The sequence below is a fragment of the Bufo gargarizans genome, chromosome 9 (genome assembly GCF_014858855.1).
Source record: "Bufo gargarizans isolate SCDJY-AF-19 chromosome 9, ASM1485885v1, whole genome shotgun sequence".
Lineage (NCBI taxonomy): Eukaryota > Metazoa > Chordata > Amphibia > Anura > Bufonidae > Bufo > Bufo gargarizans.
In genome coordinates this window covers 155025678-155047384 of record NC_058088.1, presented here as the reverse complement: position 1 = coordinate 155047384, position 21707 = coordinate 155025678, and the positions used below count along the sequence as shown (strand labels likewise).

General features: G+C 43.5%; 1 protein-coding gene across 1 annotated transcript in view; it reads left to right on the top strand.

Moving 5' to 3' along the window:
* PAPPA (pappalysin 1) overlaps positions 1–21707 on the top strand; it is a 370045-nt gene that overhangs the window by 339961 nt on the left and 8377 nt on the right. Inside the window, exons 15-19 of the mRNA XM_044306571.1 lie at positions 1969–2152; positions 3209–3419; positions 3525–3696; positions 5092–5242; positions 7778–7890. Of these exons, the coding sequence (XP_044162506.1) occupies positions 1969–2152; positions 3209–3419; positions 3525–3696; positions 5092–5242; positions 7778–7890 (831 nt within the window). The remainder of the gene's footprint in view (positions 1–1968; positions 2153–3208; positions 3420–3524; positions 3697–5091; positions 5243–7777; positions 7891–21707) is intronic.

The following is a 21707-nucleotide window of genomic DNA, read 5'->3' as shown; positions in this document are numbered from 1 at the left end:
GTGTTTAATACTAACAACAAAAATAAAACAGAAAATAAAAATGAAGGTAAGGCTATATTCACACTTGTTTTGTATTTTCTGTACATGTTGCTCTTTCAGGTTAAGATTTATTTAGGTTCCAATGTGGTTCAGCTCTATTCTTGCAATGGACCTCTAACACAAATGTAAACAGATGAGGAGAATATTTTTATTTATGTAGTTCATCTAAAAAAAAAATACTTTTATAGTTTTGCTTTAAAAAATCCTACTGTTTTTGTGTATACAGCTTCAAAGTAAATGTATGTGTGTCCATGGTTACAGACTGCAAACAAACCTTGTGTGTAGTCTGCAATTACTGCAATACACAACTATTCCAATCTCACAGACAAAGGAATCAAGGAAGCTGAGATATGAGGTGGGTGGTATACCCGTATTTGATATCTACTTTAGCTGTCTTTGTGCCTTGTAGAGGATACAATTGTTGCAGAGAAAGAAAGTTGACTCCACAGGACCTCAAAGTAAGAGGTTTTTGCTACTTGGTAAGGGAAACAAAACCACTCGTTCCCTCTTTGCCACAGACAGCTACAGGCAAAACTAAAAGCATCTTGACACAGTGAGGACCAGGGGCAGAGTGGGAACATAAAGTGTCCCTGGAAAAATAAAAAAATTAAGTTGCCCCATGTCAGAAGCTGAAGGTGAAGCCAACGCAAGTAGGCATGGACAACTCAAGCAGATGCGTTCAGCAGTACAATAGTTCAACCCACAGTACTGCCCCAGCATAGCCAAATACCACAGTGCACCACTAAATACTGCCCCACATATATCCCTAGAAGTACCTGAGGTTCTCAGTGTTAATTAACACTATGAGAGTCAGGTTGTTACATATCCAGCTGGTAGATGTGAGTAGGCCTCAGGTGGTCCACCGGGAAGTTTCCATGTATGGGCTATGGCCAGTCCACCCCTGGTGAGGACCCCATCGAACAGATCCTTATATCTCAGCTTTCTGGATCCTTTTGAATATAACATTGTGGTATGTAACTTTAATTGCAGCTGAGAACTGAGAAGCACAATATGTACCGTACATGACGCAGGTTGAAAATCTCCATTATGAACCTTATCTGAAATCTTTCTGCACCTACTAGCAGCCTGACTCAAGATCACTGATTATAAGGCTTGTTATGTTCCCTCATAAACATTTTCACAATTGTTATAAACACGACTGCGTTACTTGTGAAATTTCTTTTATGATAAACCCCAGAGTACATTAGTTCCAGAAACATACTGGCCTCCATGTGTAAGTGATCAGCATGTTTTGTTTGTGTGTGGCACATCTTGCAGCTAAGGATTGCCATTACTCTTTCTAAAATAATCCTTTATCAAAGCCAGACAGGTCCGAACTTCTGTGGAAGCCATTGAGGTGTTTTGGCAGTGAAGCCATCCAAGTCCTTTGATGTCAGCTGAAAACTACACTCTGACGCCTGGAAAGCACATATGGCAGGACAGGGAAATATGCTGCCACATTGTCAGTGCTCTGGAATACTCCTCAGGACATGGTGACAGCCCAGATAGTGCACTTCTGTCTACTTACTGCATCTAGTAGTTAGCAGAGCAAATATCCTTTGCGTGCTCCTTGCACATCGGGCCTAGTGTATAGGAAGTAGGTTTCAAGATGCAAGAGTTCAGCTTGGGTTTCCCTTCCCTCGGTGCTTTGTGTCAAGGGGCAGGGAAGCACATAGCATTCGTGCTGCCAGATGCAAAAATTGAAACAGCAACCCCCATGCCAAATTCTTGACCTAACCCCTTCCCTCCAGCTAAAGGACTCACTTGAACATTGTGGGCCCCAGTGCAAGGAGTGTGCACCTAATGGAAGCCATACTGAAAAACATGGCAGTAGGCGGTTTATGATAAAACACTGATTCAAGATGTGGACAAACTCAGACTTTTCATTTCCAGCATGTCTACTAATATTTTTCTTTTTTGTTTCTTTAGATTGATTCTCGAATTATAGTAACATGCAGAGATGGAAAGTGGAGCAGGCAGGTCACCTGTGAACCAGTTGATTGTGGCCCCCCTGACAAGAACCACATCTATTATGCATCATTCTGTTGTCCATATGGCACCACTTATGGAAAACAATGCACTTTTCAGTGTTACCATCCTGCTCGAATGAGAGGTAGTGTGCAGCAGAATCATTATTATAAAGAAGAACCCCCACAAAAATGTGTATTCTCTGACCTTTTAGAAAGGTACATGACGTAAACTGTAGTGAAGATACTTTTCTTATCAGAGACTGTATTTGTGAATTATAACCTCACATCTGATCCTCAGCTGTGTCATGGGACTGTGATAACACAGCATTTTACGTGAGGACAGGCTCCTATGGGAGCCTCAATGTTAGTCTCATAGGAAGGAATAGAGAAGTAACTGATGTCCTGTCCTGTGTCAGTTGGAGATCAGAGAGTGGGTCACATGACACAGTTGAGACTCACAAATACAGTCGCTGGTAAGAAGATTATCTTCACTACAGTTTACATCATGTACCTTTCTAATGGGCCAGAGAATGAAAAAATGTTTGTTGATGTGCTCCTTTAAATATATATGGAATTAAAGCTTCAGCAGAGATCACCTTGAAGTAGTCTTGTAACTCTCCAGCTTTGAGTCCAATGATTCCTGGAGATCTGAAAAGTCTTGTTTGTTATTTACGTTGAGTTTAAAAGTACTGAAGTTACTAAAAAAAAAATAGCTTTATATGATGGAGCTGCCATTCAGACATCTCTGAATTCAAAGCTAAAGGAGAACAGGGTTATGGACCACTTTATTCTCATGGCCAGTAGACTCTCAACTCATGGACTCCTATCAGTGCTATCTTCAGAAAGGTTTCAGTGACATTTCAACATAGTTTGTTTTAAAGGCTATATGCACTTTTTGTATTTTTTTTTTATATAGTTTAGTGCATCTAAACATCTAATAACTGAAACTCTGTAAATAGTTGTATTTTCATTTAAAAAAACAGATCTATGTGTCTCAATATAAACAAGCCTGCTCTTGCAGTTTTGTGGTACTTCGCTCACTCTGCCCCTTTTCTTATTACTCTATAGACCTTACGAGATGGAGCAAGTAAGAGCTGGATTTGAACAGATCTCAGGATATGTTGTCCAGTTCATTCTGATTGTACACATCCATGTTATATTTCATTGAACTCATTTAATACGTAACTGTGGTTTTCTAGGTTCCAAAAATTCGTTAACATGCTTGGAGGACGGTCTCTGGTCATTTCCAGAAGCCATCTGTGAACTTATGTGCATGGCACCTCCACCTTTTCCGAATGCTGATCTGCAGACAGCCCGCTGCCTTTCTAATGGTCACAAGGTGGGCTCTTCCTGCAAGTATAAGTGTAAGGTGGGATATCATGTACCTGATGCAACAAAGAAGATAAGGAAGTAAGTAAAACTTGTGCGATATAACCCTTTATGTTTCAAGACCAAATCTGTTGCATGTGATTATTGTATTCACATTTGCTTATTTTTTATTTTTCCTTGGGGAAGGAAGGCATTTAAAATTCAGTGCACTAAGGATGGGGCCTGGCAGTTTGGACAATGTGTCCCTGTAATGTGCGAACCTCCTCATATTAAGTTCATGGGGCTTTACCAGTGCACCAACGGATTTCAGTATAACAGCGAATGTAGACTGCCATGCAATGACGGCAATAACCAGTCGGTAAGTCTTTAGAGCATATTACTAGAGATTTAAACTAACAATTGCTCATATTTATGATGGATAAATTAAAGGGGTTTTCCTGGTGCTTAATATTGATGACCTATCCTCAGGGCCCTGTAATAACGATAGAACATATCCTATTTCGTTTGCAGACAAGGATAGGACATTTCTACAAGAATAACAAATAGTTGTCATGCAAATGGACGGCATCTGTGTTTTGCAGATCCACCATTTGTGGACCACAAAAAGGATACGGTTGAGTGCATGAGGTCTTGTGTAGTAATTCTCCAGTTGGTTACACTCAAAGTAGCAGCTATCTAATCAGAACATTGCAACTTATATCATGTGCAATGGCACGCTGTACTGTAGAGAGGCGAGATAGATTATTCATTTAAAGGGGTTGTCTCATTTCAGCAAATGGCATTTATCATGTAGAGAAAGTTAATACAAGCCACTTACTAATGTATAGTGATTGTCCATATTGCCTCCTTTGTTGGCTGGATTAATTTTGCCATCACATTATACACTGCTTGTTTCCATGATTACAACCACCCTACAATCCCTCAGTGATGGCCGTGCTTGCACACTATAGGAAAAAGTGCCAGCCTCTCTAGTGGCCAAAATTGTAGGACCTCACATAGGCTGGTGCTTCTTCCTACTCTCTAGTGGCCAAAATTGTAGGACCTCACATAGGCTGGTGCTTCTTCCTACTCTCTAGTGGCCAAAATTGTGGGACCTCACATAGGCTGGTGCTTCTTCCTACTCTCTAGTGGCCAAAATTGTGGTACCTCACATAGGCTGGTGCTTCTTCCTACAGTGTGCAAGCACGGCCACCGATGATGAATTGCAGGTTGGTCGTAACCTGTGGCTATGAGCAGTGCATAATGTGATGAAAAAATTAGTCCAGCCAGCAATGGAAGCAATATGGACAATCACAGTACATTAGTAAGTGCCTTGTAGTAACTTTGTCTGCATAATAAATGCCTTTTGCTAAAGTGAGACAACCCCTTTAAGGATTAAAGATGCCCATACAACTTCAATACCTGTCAGTCAAACGCTCATTTGACTGACTTGCTCCTGGCTCTCACATGCTTGCTAGGCTCAGCCAAGCGTATATGTGTTTTCAATTGGGAGAGGGGAGAAAAACACTGCCAGACGTCTCTGGCGGCAGATTATCTCCCAGGAGAACAAAAAGATGGGGCTGCGCATTCCCCTGTTACTGATCAAGAGGAGCCATGCCACATTTGAGGCTCAGAATGTTTTTTTCTGAATGTTTCAAAAAACTATTATGAAAAAAAAAACATCATACTTTGAAAGGTATATAGACCTATATGGTAACTACATAGAGCTTTATTACTATTCATATTGTTTTCTGAAGGCTATTTCTCATTGCAGGACTTTGGACATAATATTATTCGCTGTCAAAAGGATGGGACTTGGACTGGCAATTTTCAACTATGTGACTCAATGAAAGGACCTTGTGAACCTCCCCACCTTTCTGCTATTGACCCACTGGTTATTGACTGCGCACAAGGATTTGAAATTGGTATGTCCGAATGCCGTGTCCCAAGTGAAGAGGTTTACCCAGAATAAACCTCCTCAGTATCTGTGTGCTGTGAAAGGGGAAGGGTTAAAGGGAGAATTCCATTACATGAGACTTGTGCTGTGAGAGGGGGGAGGGAGCTGATTTGTCAGGTACACATTACTGCTTGTAACTCACTCGAGATAGGTACACATCGCCGGTCATACATTTCACCAGAGAGAAAATTCACTGAAATTATGGAAATAGAGGAGAAAAAACAAACTATGCAGTTTAGACACAACACTGCTTGCTGAACTACTCTACATCCAAATTGCTTTCAGTTGTGTTTTGTCTTCAGAATATTAGGTATGCTTTAATGCAACACTCTGATTTTTGCAATGTTAAAAGACAAACTCTGCAATGGACAATTCCTTATACACTCAGATAATAAAATTATAAAGTAAAATAAAAATCTTTATGAAATTTTAATTCTCTCCCAAAAGGATATTTTTGAACTTTAGATTGTGGGAAGAGATATATTCAGATATTCAGTGACATAAGTATGAATAACTCATCTGATTTTTGATTGAAAGCAACTTGAATAAACAATGTAAAAATAATGTTATGTATATTAGGCTTTTGCCAAGTAAAAGGCATTACGTGCCTAAAAAACACTGCTAGTTTTTAGCCATTATTATTTCTGTGCTGTAAGTGCACGCCTCACAAATTCAATTCTATATCTCTCTGGAGGGTAGTAGCTGAAACCTAGATGAGCTCAGTGTGCAGTAATAAAATGGTGAGTCACAGGAGGGCCTTAGTCCTTCCATTATTTCAGCACCTATACATAACACAAGATTTTTCCTTTTTCATAATGACACAGTAATCACATTAATCATGGATCAGGGAGTCATAACTTGTGAGCCAGGAACCAAAAATGCTTCCCAATGGCATATTTGGTAGATGCCTATAATATTGCAAAACTATAGTAAAGATTAATAAATAATACACATCAGCAGGTGAAAACAACTGTATGGCAAATGAAAAAAGTCTATAGTCCATCTACTAACCAACCTAAACCTGATCTCTCTATCTCAGTGTGCAGCATTACCATTACCCCTAGGCGGCACGCCTACTGTCTTGTGTTATGTTTACAGGTAACAAAATATTGCAGCACACTCTTACACATGCAAACAATAGAACTAAGGAATAGGGATTATTCTGGATTAAAGTGGTACTATACCTACTATACATGAAAAATGGAAGCTCTTGGCTCACATTTTTGATCAAACGTGTGTCGGACCCATCTACCGGTGTCAAGGTGGCTTCTATAGATCGTATCTAACACTGACAGAACTGCCTCTCCTGGTCCTGATCTAAGCCTGATTCCTAGTTCTACTGTTTCCATGTATAACAGTTTTCTGCAATATTTTGTTTGCTGTTTGTATGTTAGCTTTGTGGATGTGCACTTGTGACTTCGGATGTGCTAGTCAAAAATTTTTGTAGTATTTTCTTGTAGTGTTCTGTGTTATGTTTGACACAGATTTTTTCTTCACCTTCTATATTCAATCGCTTGCCCATTCATGCTGCCTGGACCTCAAAAACATCTCTAGAATCCACCCTTTTCTTACTGTGGAAACAACAAAAACTCTCATTGTTTCCCTGATCTATTCCCGTCTTGATTATTGTAGCTCATTACTAATTGGTCTCCTTCTCAACAGACTCTCCCCCCTCCAATCTGTCCTTAATGCAGCAGCCTGGAGTGGTTGGCCATACAGTATTGGATTCAATTTAAACTTCTCATTGTCAGCCACAAAGCTCTCCACAGTGCTGCACCCCCCTACATCTCCTTCCACATCTCTGTCTGCCCACCCTACCCGTGCTTTCCATTCAGCCAATAACCTAAGACTAAATCCACCATAATCCAAACCTCTCACTTCCATCTTCAAGACTCCTCCCGTGCTGCACCAGTTCTCTGGAATTCCCTACCCCAAGCAGTTAGGTAATTCACAGCATCCACAGTTTTAGATGCTCTATAAAAACTCATATTTTTAGGTTGGCCTATTGCAACCCCTTAATCCCTAACTCTTCTTCATCCCCCCCTCCTGATTCATCATCATTCTTCTGAACCTGATCCATTATCAAATATCCACACCCCATGCACCCAGAAGCACTGCCGATATTGGCTTATGCAGCTTTATATCTACTTCCCTATTGATGGTCGGATTATTGCACAAAGCAAGCACTTGATACTTTTTGTGTCACCCCTATCTCCTCATAGGTTGTAAGCACTAGCGAGCAGGGCCCTCACTCCTCTAGTTTTAATTGTTGACTTGTTTGTTGCTATGTTATTTATGACTCTGTACATGAACTGTTTGTAAAGCGTTGTGGAATATGTTGGCGCTTATATAAATAAAATTATTATTATTACTATTGTCTAACCATGAGGTATAAGCATGGTAACTTTTTATAAAATACAATATAGAGGTCACCAAGACTTAAATGATAACACATATTATTTGCATACAGTTTGCTAACTGCATAGTTTGTCTTTTTAAAAAGGAGCCGAATGCAACGTTACTTGTTTGGAGGATGCAAAGAAAGAAGTAGTCATAATGCCACCAAATGTGACAGAAAGAAACCTACAGCACTGGATGAATCCTAAAAGAGTGCAGGTTAGTCATGAACATGCTGTGCAACAATTTGGTAGATTGATTCATTCTTTTATTTAATATATTTGATGCAAGAAAGTTAGACTGCATTATGTTGTTAATGCCAAAAACAGATGATGTCCTGCTTGGGTTGGTGGTGCTACTAATACAGCGTTCAAATTCTGCCAATTTTCAGTGAAGGAAAATTGAGGTATTAGTCTATCACTTAGATATTTACAAATATATTGAGCTGGATGTTGATAAGTGCAATATGTTGATAAGTGCAAGATAATGCACCTGGGGCGTAAAAACCCAAGAGCAGAATATAAAATCAGTGATACAGTCCTAACCTCAGTATCTGAGGAAAGGGATTTAGGGGTCATTATTTCAGAAGACTTAAAGGTAGGCAGACAATGTCACAGAGCAGCAGGAAATGCTAGCAGAATGCTTGGGTGTATAGGGAGAGGCGTTACCAGTAGAAAGAGGGAGGTGCTCATGCCGCTCTACAGAGCACTAGTGAGACCTCATTTGGAGTATTGTGCACAGTACTGGAGACCATGGGGAGAAGAGAGTGACAAGGAGTCCCCAGAGCCAGACTGCAGCCAGAGACCAGATCATCTTATTGTCCTGGTGGTAAGTAGACAATGCAATGTGTTTATTATGTAATTGTTTATTATTAATACAACATTGGAAACTAATTTACCTCAAATTTAGGGTCCATTCACACATCCGTGTGTGTTTTGCGGATCCACAAAACACAGAAAGTGGCAATGTGCGTTCCGCATTTTGCGGACCGCACATTGCCGGCACTAAGAGAATATGCCTATTCTTGTCCGCTATTGTGGACAAGAATAGGACATGTTCTATTTTTTTCAGGATCGGAATTGCGGATCCGAACATATGTGATGTCATGATATGGGCAGATCATCTGATAAGGGGGGGGGGCAGCCTAGGGCGGCAAAAATCCTTGCACCGGCCCTGTTAATAACGTCATGCTTATTGTACTTGTTTTTAGTGCTTTGTTTTTTTTAAATTAGGTTTGTCTGTGAAGGTTCTCATTCATCCAGGTCATGATATATCAGTAATAATAAGAAAGAGCAAATGGCCTTTTTTTTTTCTTGAAGACTTTTTGCTAGTCATCTGATTAGCTTTCTCAATTAGATTGACTTGTATGAGACTTCTCCAACATTGAATACTGGTGACTCGTGTTTCAGTCATAGAGGTAAGGTGTTGAATGCATTTATGTGACTAAAGCTATTGGGTGTTGTTAAACTGCCTTGGGTATTAAAGCTGCATTGTAAGTGGAAGACAATAGACAATAAAGAAGCTATTTCTATTAAGTTGGAGAAACCAAGCCTTAATAGAGGTGCGACATCTATTGTATGCCACCTACAGTGCTGTTCTAACAACTCTCCCTAGGCAGTTTAACTGCACTTAATAGCTTTAGTCATGTAAATGCGATCAGCACCTTACCTCCATGACTGAAGCACAAGTCACCAGTATGTAATATGGGAGATTTCTCGTTCAAGCCACTTTAATTGAGAAAGCCAGCTGGATGACTAAAGAAACATCTTCAAGAAAAAAAATACAACACGTCCAATTGCTTTGACTTATTACTACTGATATATCATGTATGTATACACTTTTTAGATGTACAGTGCCTTGGGATTAATGGCACTTTAAAATATATAATAATAAATAATAATAATCTGTAGGCCAGGTTCATCGCCATTCTCCATTCCTATCAATGTACAGTATAATGATGATCCAACTGGTAATTTGAAGGTTACAACGTTAAATGGCAGCTCACATGTTGACCTTTGGTGAATTCATCCTTAATACAATTGGGTATAAAATTTGCACCATCAATGGTTAGTTTTTATTTTAAAAAAATCCCCTTACACAAGTTAACTCACTATACACAGTGATAGAAAAGTCAAAGTGTTATCCAGGGCAAGGTTTTACTATGAAGTGCTGTCTGCATAGAGCTGCTTCACAGTCTCTTCTCTTTTCACTGAGTGGCACCTGTAGAATCCAACCAGGAGACCACTACAGCTGTCCACCCAGAGCAGATGGGAGGGGCTGTGAAGCAGCCAAATGCAGAGAGTACTTCACAATAAAGCCCCATCTCTTGGGCAATTGCATGAGTAGAATCTGGCAGAATAAAATATCATATGCTCACTACTACTGAATGAGAAAAGCTTCACAAAAGTTATACTTGTACCGCCCAGTGCTATCAGCAGTTTAGCATGGTCAAAACTGCTGACAGACTCCCTTTCAATTTTATAAACCTGCTAGATAGACTTAAAGTCAGGGTTGCCTACAGCTACTGGATGATGCAGTCACATAACTTATTTACATTATAAAGCGTCACATATGAGAGAATGTGCATGAGAGATGACAAATAAAACAAAAAGATATACTACTAACTTTCTTTCTGTAAATGCTAGGGATGATGTAGCGGCATATTTAGGGTATACGGATTTGTCATAAGTCCCTGTGGCACATGGCATAGTTCTAAATCTAATGATGGAATTAGATTGTTTTACAATGCTGATGTCATCCTATTACAGGATCTGATGTCTATTACTTTCAGACATAGGACAGTTTGAGTGGCTGCATGAAAATAAATGAGGTGCAACTTGCTGTGTCGTGAAGGGAATTATAATGCATCATGAGTCGTCTGGAGACACCCTCTTCACTGACCTTACTTGTTCTTATTTATTATATTACTTTGAGAGAATTAGTGATGTGGTGGTATGCCTGACTCATAAAGGGCATATCAATTTCAGTGATTAAGAACCAACTATCGTGTACTGCAGTATCTACACTAAGACATAAGAGCTAAATAGAGTCACACTATATATATTTATATAAAAAGATGCTTATTATGCACAATGTCTGCCCACAGTGGCATTTATAATCATATCTGGAGTGATATGGAGACTCGTATTCTTGTTATCTGTCAAAGGGTCTACAAAAAGTTTCTGTTAACCACTTGCTAACTTCTATGAAAAGAGTCTGAAATCCATGCTTGCAGTAACTCCTCTCACTGAATGTTTGTACATTACCCAGATACTTCAGCTATTCATGTTATCATTATGTATGTTTTATGTATTGGGCATGCTGAGGGCTCTCACATTATTTATTTGTTTTCATATAGTGAATTAGATGTGACTAGATATTTAAGGACTGATCCTATACATTTACCTTGGTGGGTTACAGAATTTTATAAGTGTATTAAGGCAGCAGAGTTTTTACTAGTTTAGCTTTGGTGCTTTTCATTATGTTTTACTAAATTGGAGCAAAACATATTTTATGAATACTGGACATGTGATATCTTGATGGTTGTTGTTACAGTCTGCAGGTCTTTATGCAAGCCTGAACCTTTGGCAATGCAATGTTAATCTCTCCTGGTGACCGAGTGCTTCATTTTAAGATTGTGGTCCATTATTTATTTACACGTACATGTAGCTAGGGATGAGCAAAGATCCGAAATCGCTTCGCTCAAAACTTCGGTTTAATGGTCTTTGGAGATCCGTCTCCGTACAGCACTAAAATGTACTCCTCCAACAAGGTGAAGTCAGTTATTCAATGAATAACTTTGGTATTTGATTTTTAAACTGGAAAACCATTTTAAAACTTGGATCCAAACTTAGATCCGATGTACCAGTCGGAACCGAAGCCAAGTTTTAAAATGCATTTTCAGTTTTAATAGCCTCATCGGAGTCTGTACATTTTAATGCTGTATGGAGACAGATCTCCGTTCAGCATTAAACCGAACTTTTGAGTGAAGCGACTTCGAATCTATGATCCGAAGATCACTTTGCTCATCCCTAGTAGCTATCTTCTGATATCCATGGCCATTCTTGATGGTCTGGTTGTATATTAATATACTGTACCTAGTAGTCACTTACCCTTAAAACATCTATGGTTGTCCACTGGTAAAGTCATGGTTATCCCTGTTAGTTTAGGGTTAAGATAATGTCTTTGGTAATCAAAGTGGTAATAGTACAACCCCTGGTAGACTAAGTGTTAATAGTATTTATAGACTGAGGGTTACATATTCTTTTTGGTCAATAATAATAATTAATGTCCTGTATAATTTTTGTATACATGAAAATATACAGTGGCATGCAAAAGTTTGCACACCCCTGGTCAAAATTACTGTTACTGTGAACAGTTAAGCAAGTTGAAGATGAAAATATCTCCAAAAGGCATACCATTATAGATGTAACACACTTTTCAACATTTTAAGCACTATCACTGTATTATTTTGGTTTTGTACAACATCTCTACTACAAAGTACTACGGAATTTAGAGATAAAGTGCGGAAAAACAAGGCTGGCTAAGGTCTAGATTGGACACCACTCCCTTTTTATACGGTACAAATGATACTGAGTAGACAGTCCATATCCCAAAGAAAAAAAAATCACAGATGCATTCCAGAAATTCTTACAGGCTTAGAGACTTTTATTAGCAATTCAAATACAAATTCAATGTTCGTAAAGAGAAGGTGGCTTGTCTGATGCTCACAAGTAGATGGAAAACTAAGGGAAGTTCTCTTTCAGCTTGGATTGTGTATATATATATATATATATATATATATATATACACGCACCTATTCATTGAAGTTGGCAATGTAGGTAGGGTATGTCCTAATGACTAGATAAAGGGAGGCCTGCAATGAGTAGTCGAACTAAGATGCATTGCTATATCATGCCACAATGATGTAATGGTAGTTGGAGATTTCTTGGTACATTAGTACATGAGTAGATTCATTATATTTATATTTATAGAGTATATAGGGCATAAAACATAGGATAAGCCTCTAACTTAGACATCACTGCAGATGAATAAAAGCTTCTTTAGTCTAAAAAAGCATGGGCATATCTATTTTTTATTACTGACATTGGCAGCATCTTCCCTGTTTCCATGGATTATCTATACATTTATAGACCTTTGGGGGGCAGTTTTTAAATTGTTGCATTCTAAATTGGGCTACAAATCATTTTTCAACTAGTCTTTATTAAAACTGTCATACCTTTTCTTTGTACAGATTTCCGTCTGTGTGTATTTGCAGACTAGCAGGCTTTCTATTTACAGTGAGCACAGTCAGATAGAAGCTCTGATGGCTCATGTGTAGCTCTTATCTTTGAATTCCTGACAGCCTATAAACACTCTTTTAAGCAATACAGTTTGATGAGAATTTAGCTATAAATAGTGTTTATGGATTATCAGGAGTAGAGATGAGCGAATGTTTCAAAAATTCAATTCACTGGCTCTGGAAAAATTATCTTTGATCCGGATAAATTTGCGGTGAATTACGTTAAAAAACTGCTATTTTGGGGCTGCAGAGAGCCTTTATAGTGGTGTAGAACACTGTGCCTTGCAGTAACACGCACAGGGAGTTTGCTTTGGTAGTGAAATAATACTGTGAGTCCATATTACATGCAGATGACGGGTGTCGCACTTAGAATCACCCCTCACTTCACTTATTTGGGCAGTCACGGGGCCAAAACTGACCAAATAACTGAAGTATCAACTCAGCCTTACAGGTCGATGTTGGCGTCAAGAAGAAGCACAGTCCTTTTGCACCCTTGTCAGCTGATTCCACATAGATGTCTACAGACCCTGTTCTATTAAAAGCGTATACAAGTAGAGCCCCCCCCGACAGAGTGGAGAGGGTGTCAGCAGGAAGTTTGTGTTGACGTCACTGATTGATTTGCCTTTCATCTGATCCTTCAGAACAATAACCCACAAAAAATTGATCCTGTCTGTGGAGCATATGCCTTCACTCTGTCAGCATTTGCTCAATAATCCATCAGTATTGCTAATGCCCCAAAAAACAGGAGTGGATCTAAAACAGAGATCACACGTGAATGGAATATTTGCATGTCTTCTGTGTTTTGTACCCACTCCTGCTTTTGGCTACCAAATCATAAGCCAATTCTTATGGGATCATACAGGCCTTACAGCTGCTACACAGACAGGATCTGTTGTGCATCTCATTTTTCCTTCCTTCTGACAGATCAGAAGAAAGGTCAAATAAATGATGATGTCAGCCAGACCAAAAGGCAAAATAGTGGCCCAGTCATGAAATGGGGAGGTTGGGAACAGCATGAGAAGTCCAAAGAGTGGACCTATGACATATTGATGAGGTGGAAACAGCCTGAGGAGACCACAGAGTGGCACAATGACAGAGTTTAAGGTGGTGGCAACAGCAGCAGCATCAGGAGGATACCCCAGAGTGGCAAGGTGTCACGACCATGGTCATGGTCGTGACTCCTGTAACCGCATGCAGTTGCCTGCGGTCTAGGTCTGGTTGTCAATCACAGATGAGGGCTGTAGTATGTTGCCTCACCTGTGGTTGCCGCTGGCAACATTGTTTATGTGGCAGCATAGCAGCCTGAGCTGTTGCGAGGCAGCTTGCTATGTTGTGCATGCGGTTGCACCTGGCAACCTGTCTATTTAGGTGTGCCTTGCTTCTGTTTCTGTGCACGAGGTTTATTTATGGGTGCACGTCCCCTTTAAGTGGCTTTCTTCCCTTCCCTGGTGTTGGAAGGGTTAACTTCCTTCCTAGTGTGTGTGCACTGGGTGTGTCTGTGTGGGTGTGGCTACATGGGCTATTTAACCTCAGTTGAGACCTGATGTCTGAGGGGTACTCCAGCCTTGTAGTAAGCTGGATGCACCCTCCTGGTCTCTAATACAATCTGCCAGTGAGGGCCACCCTTGTGGTCATAAAATGTTATATGTGATGTTTAGTTGATGTTGTTTTCCTTTTTAGATTTTATGCACCTATGGTCCTGGGTTCCTTTGTGTTTGTGTGTGTGCTGTGTCCATTTATGTTTGTATTGCACGGGATCCAGTCAGTGTGTCTGTGGCAGGTAGGTGTGGAAGTTCTATTCATCCTCCTGCCATATCCATAGGCTGTTCATGTTCCTATCCCCTTGCAGCTTGGCCACTTTAGACTCCTGTTTCTCCGTGTCCAGGAGGAACAGGCTGTCTACCCAGCTCCTAGCTCAGGGATCTGCGGAGGGTGAGTAGGGATCCGAGGTTCCTGAGCATGAGCCCTCCTACCTTCAAGGTTGGCTCATGTAGCTAGGAGTCAGGGTCAGATTAGGGAAGCTCTAGGAGGTGACCTGCTCCCTAATTCTGTGGTCCTGGCCAAGTAGCGACCTACCATCTTCTGGCATCGCACGGCTGAGGGTTTTCCCCATCCTCAGCTGTGACACAAGGTGACATAGTGTGGAGATGGCAGCAGCAGCAGGATACCACAGACTTGCAAGATGACATAGTGTGAAGATGGAAGTAGCAGCAGCATCAGGAGACCACAGAGTGGCAAGGTGACATAGCGTGGAGAAGGCGGCAGCAGCAGCAGCATCAGGATACCACAGAGTGGCAAGGTGAAATAGTGTGGAAATGGCAGAAGCAGCATAATCAGACCACAGAGTGGCAAGGTGACATAATGTGAATATGGCAGCAGCAGTAGCAGCAGGAGGATACCACAGAGTGGCAAGATTAAATAATGTGGATATGGCAGCAGCATCAGCAGGAGCGTGCCACAGAGTAGAAAGGTGATCCTTTCTATCCACATTATGTCTCATTATGGCAAGGTGACATAGTGTGGAGATGGCAGCAGCAGCAGGAGGATACCACGGAGTGGAAAGGTGACATAAGGTGGATATGGCAGTAGCAGCACCAGCAAGAGGATACTACAGAGTGGCAAGGTGACATAGTGTGGGGACGGCGGCAGCAGCATCAGGAGACCGCAGAGTGGCAAGGTGACATAATGTGGAGATGGCTGCAGCAGCAGGAGTATACCACACAGTAAGGTCACATAGTGTGGAGATGGCAGTAGCAGCATCATCAGACCAAAGAGTGGCAGGGTGACATAATGTGGATATGGTAGCACCAGTAGCAGCAGGAGAATACTACAGAGTGGCAAGGTGACATAATGTGGAGATGACAGCAGCAGCAGGAGGATACCACAGAGTGGCAAGCTGACATAGTTTGGATACGGCAATAGCAGCATCAGAAGAATACCACAGAGTGGCAAGGTAGCATAGTGTGGAGATGGCAGCAGCATCAAGAGACCACAGAGTGGCAAGGTGACATAATGTGGATATGGCAGCAGCAGAAGGAGGATACCACACAGTGGCAAGGTGACATAGTTTGGAGATGGCAGCAGAAGCAGCATCATCAGACCACAGAGTGGCAAGGTGACATCATGTGGATATGGCAGCAGCAGTAGGAGGATACCACAGAGTGGCAAGGTGACAGTGTGGACATGGCAGCAGCAGCATCAGAAGACCACAGAGTGGCAAGGTGACATATTGTGGAGACAGAAGCAGCAGCAGCAGGAGGATACCACAGAGTGGCAAAGTGACATATTGTGGAGATGGCAGCAGCAGCATCAGGAAACCACAGAGTGGCAAGGTGACATAATGTGGAGATGGCAGCAACAGGAGGATACCACAAAATGGCAAAGTAACATAATGTGGATATTGCAGCAGCAGGAGGATGCCACAGAGTGGCAAGGAGACATAGTGTGGAGATGGCAGCAGCAGCATCAGGAGACCACAGAGTGGCCAGGTGGCATTGTTTAGAGATTACAGCAGCAGGAGGATACCACAGAGTGGCAAGGTGCCATAATGTGGAGATGGCAGTAGCAGCAGCAGCATCAGGAGACCACAGAGTGGCAAGGTAACATAGTTTGGAGATGGCAGCAGCATCAGATCACAGAGTGGCAAGGTGACATAATGTGGATATGGCAGCAGCAGGAGTATACTACAGAGTGGCAAGGTGACATAATGTGGATATGGCAGCAGCAGAAGGAGGATACCACACAGTGGCAAGATGACATAGTTTGGAGATGGCAGCAGAAGCAGCATCATCAGACCACAGATTGGCAAGGTGACATCATGTGGATATGGCAGTAGCAGTAGGAGGATACCACAGAGTGGCAAGGTGACATAGTGTGGAGATGGCAGCAGCAGCATCAGGAAACCACAGAATAGCAAGGTGACATAATGTGGAGATGGCAGCAACAGGAGGATACCACAGAATGGCAAAGTAACATAATGTTGATATTGCAGCAGCAGGAGGATGCCACAGAGTGGCAAGGAAACATAGTGTGGAGATGGCAGCAGCAGCATCAGGAGACCACAGAGTGGCAAGGTGGCATTGTTAAGAGATTGCAGCAGCAGGAGGATACCACAGAGTGGCAAGGTGCCATAATGTGGAGATGGCAGTAGCAGCAGCAGCAGCATCAGGAGACCACAGAGTGGCAAGGTGACATAGTTTGGAGATGGCAGCAGCATCAGATCACAGAGTGGCAAGGTGACATAATGTGGATATGGCAGCAGCAGGAGTATACTACAGAGTGGCAAGGTGACATAATGTGGATATGGCAGCAGCAGTAGTTTCAGGAGGATACCACAGAGTGGCAAGATGACATAATGTGGATATGGCAGCAGCAAAAGGATACTACAGAGTGGCAAGGTAACATAATGCGTATATGGCAGCAGGAGGAATCCACAGAGTGGCAAGGTGACATAATGTGGATATGGCAGCAGCAAAAGGATACTACAGAGTGGCAAGGTGACATAATGTGGATATGGCAGCAGCAGGAGGATACCACAGAGTGACAAGGTGACATTTTGTGGAGATGGCAGCAGCAGCATCAGGAGACCACAGAGCGGCAAGGTGGGATAGTGTGGAGATGGCAGCAGCAGCAGGAGGATGCCACAGAGTGGCAAGGTGACATAATGTGGATATGGTAGAAGCAGCAGGAGCGGAGGATACCACAGAGTGGCAAGGTGACATAATGCGGATATGGCAGCAGCATCAGGAGATCACAGAGTGGCAAGGTGACATAGTTTGGAGATGGCAGCAGCAGCATCAGGAGACTACAGTGGCAAGGTAACATAATGCGTATATGGCAGCAGGAGGAATCCACAGAGTGGCAAGGTGACATAGTGTGGATATGGCAGCAGCAGCATCAGGAGACCACAGAGTGGCAAGGTGACATAATGCGTATATGGCAGCAGGAAGATACCACACAGTGGCAAGGTGACATAGTGTGGAGATGGCAGTAGCAGCAGCAGCAACAGGAGACCACAGAGTGGCAAGGTGACATAGTTTGGAGATGGCAGAAGCAGTTGCATCAGGAGACCACAAAGTGACCCGGTAACAGAGTGGTGCGGTGGGTGGCTCTACCAGTACCCACTGACGAAGATGGGTGAAAGAAGGAGCTGTCACGGCCTCGGTGTTGTGCATCGTGACATGTTTGCTGTGCATGCTGTTGCCTGGGGCAATATGTTGTTTATGCAGCATGTATTTGCTCTGCCCCTCATTTCATGGCTCCTCTCTGTCTGGTGCTGGAGGGGTTAACTACCTGGTTGGGTGTGGCCACTTGTGTTCATCTTGCCTGTGGCTTCCAGGCTGGAGTTAGTTCTACTCCAGCTTCTGTTTGTGCTGGAGCTATGCTCCTGTCCTCGGTGTTCTATCTCCAGTCCTTGAGGGCCACCTAGTGGGACACCAATGTCTCCCCGATGTCATCTATGTGTTCCTGTTGTCTACCTATCTTCACTACCCTTGCATATGTTTGGTGATGTTTATGTATGGGTGGTTGTTGTCTTGTCTAGTGGTTGTTACATGTCTGGTCTGTTGGTGTCTGTAGTCCAGCATGTTTGCTAGACATGTTCCCTGTGTGGTGAGCATCCAGAAGGGGGTCTCAAGGTTTCCTTGAGGGGGAACCACAAGTCAGTGTGCAGCTCTGCTGGGGGCCAGCCATGCATCCTGTCCGCATCGGAGTCCGGTCATTGTTATTACCTGCTGATTCAGTAGTCGTTTACCTGCCGATTCTTTTGAAGCTAGGCCTGTGAGACTCCTGTTCATCCCTGTCTGGGATGAACAGATCACCTCAGTCCTTTTTTTATTTGAGGGATTATTAGGGCGACTCAGGGTCCTAGGTTTCCTGGGTATGAGCCGTCCTACTATCCAGGTCCGCTCATACGGTGAGGAGTAAGGGTGAGGATTATGGATGCAATAGGAGGTGACCAGCTCCCTTTTCCCAGTGTCCTGGCTTAGTTGCTACCCCGCATGCTCCACATTGTATGGTGGGAGTTTCCCCCACTCCCCACCGTGACAGTATTTCCCACTAAGGCTACTCTCAAGGACTTGGCAGATAGAACACCCAGGACAGGAGCATAGCTCCAGCACAAACAGAAGCTGGAGTACAACTAACTTCAGCCTGGAAACCACAGGCAAGATAAACACCAAGTGGCCACACCCGGCCAGGTAGTTAACCCCTCCAGCACCAGACAGGGAGGAACCATGATATGAGGGGCAGAGCAAATACATGCTGCATAAACAACATGTTGCCCCAGGCAACAGCATGCATGACAAACGTGTCACAGCACACAACACCGATGCCGTGACAGGAGCACTTGACCTCAGATGTGTGGCATCAGGCAGGTTGCAGCATCAGAGTAGTAGAGGGCCCCCCTTCCTGGTCAGACCTGCGAGATTATGGATGAAGGCACAGATAGGCAGTGGCAAACTGACTACATAGGATGTCTCTGTAGTAGTTCAGTTTGTCCTCCCTCTCGGTGGGTGTAAAAAAGGCTCCCATTCTGGACCAGTAGTTAGGGTCCAACAAGGTGGAGAGCCAGATGTCATCCCTCTGCCGAATGGTGACAATTCGGCTGTCACTACGCAAGCAAGTGAGCATGCATTGGGCCATTTGTGCAAGTGACTCTGAGGGACTCCCTGCCTCCATTTCCACTGCATACTGCCACAGTGTGTCCGGGTCCTTTGTCTCGTCTTCCTCATTGCCCTGTAGCTCCTCTGGCTGCTCCTGCTCTTCCTGTCCTGTCAGCTGAGTAGAAAAACCATCCATTTGTCTACACATTGCCAGCTACTCCAATGTCCTCCTCCCCCCTTCCTACTCTTCCAGTTTAGCCCCCACAGGGCTCATGTGGCCGTGAGATCTAGGCACCCCTCCTCTCCCCTGACCAGCCATTGTTACCAGCTTTTGTTCCAGGACATGAAGGAGTGGAATGACGTCATTCAACCCATAGTCCTGGCGACTGACAAATAACGTGGCATCCTTAAAGGGCCTGAGCAAACGACAGGTGTCACGCATGAGCTGCCACTGGCTGACATCGAAGTTACACAGTTACAAGGGAGTACTCCTATCCACACGTCGGCGCTGCCATGCACTTTGGCAGACACCGACAGGGTCAAGGACTGTCCTACCTTCTGGTACTGCCTTTTTGGCAAAGAAATTATGGCTTGGGACTCTCCACATCGGCTCGGCACAAGCCATTGGTTCTCTGAAAGGTGCAGAGTCCACCACTTTGAAAGGGAGGGACTGAAGCACCAGCAACTTGGACAGGAAAACGTTCAGCTTCTGCACCGTTGGATGTGTGCTAGCATAGTGTTGTCTCTTGGCAATGGCTTCGGTGATCGATTGCTAACGGAATGACTGATGAGGAGTAGGAGCAGGAGCATCTGGACCAGCAGAAGATGGGAATGACAGACAGCTACGTTCGGCTGAGGTGGTGGAGCCTGACTCGCTGAAACCGGGTATGTGCTACTGGGTGATGCAGCGGTAGCTGCAGCAGGCTGCACCACCACATCAGAGCCACGGTTCTCCCAGGCCACTTTATGGTGACGCTGCATATGTTAATGCAGGGCCGTGGTGCCAACATTGTCATCCTGGCCACGCTTTACCTTCTGCCCACCTATTCTAAATATGGCCGTGTTGACCTCTTCCGGCGGCTTCACATAAAACTGCCACAGTGCCGAGTACCTGATTTTCCCCTCAACACTACTCACTGGCTGACTGCTACCGCCGCTGCTTCCGTGAACCCATGCACCACTCCTTTCAGGGCAGTAGGCTACTGCAAAGTGGGTGGTCCGTTTGGCTCCCAACCTCCCACTGCTGCCACCCTGCTGACTCCCACCCACACTGGATCAGCTGCTGCCTGACGGGCAAGCTGCCACCCTCTTCTCCTGATGATGATGAAGCCCCTTCTTCACCCGGCTCCCAAGTGCGATCGGCTTTCATCATCATCGAGAAGTGTCTGCACGTCACTGATGTCCTCCTCAATGGTCTCTGGGTCAGGAGCCTGACTGCTCGCAACACAAGCTCCTGCGCCACTCTCCTCATAACTACTTACCCGCCTAGCGGAGGAAGCGGCGGATGTCTCCTCCAGATCTTGGCTGGGCAGTAGTTGCTGACTGTCCTCTAGTAGCTCCTCCGCTGAAAAGTGGAGCTGAGCCCACAGCATATAGTACTTCTCGCTGTGAGGGAACAGAAAAGGACAGAGGCAGGTTGAGGACAGGTGAGGGCACAGGGTCTGCTCCCGGGCCATGCCAACTAAGGGTTTTGTCTGACAAACCCACTGACTGCTGGCTGGGGGTGTCTGATGTCACTTGGGATGAGGTGGATGACTGAGTTAACCAATCAAGAACCGCTGGTTTGCTGGTCAAGAAACAACCGCTAGATGACACTGGGAGCTCAAGCCTCTCACTGCGACTCCTGCTACCACGTCCCCTTACTTTGCTGTGACCTCTGCTTGCGCCAGAAACATTTAGGCCTTTGCCACTCCTCTGTGCATGGCCTGGCACTTTTCTGCCTGACATACTTGTAGCTGAACTAAAAAAATTAAACTGAAATTAAAACACCCCTAAAAGTGACAAATATATTTTTCTATTTGTACTGAAATAGGCCACTAAATGCTTTTACCACAATTAACTGCAGAAGTAAACTGAGTATATATTTTTCTGGTTGGACTAAAATATGCCACTATATGCTTTGACCAGAAAAA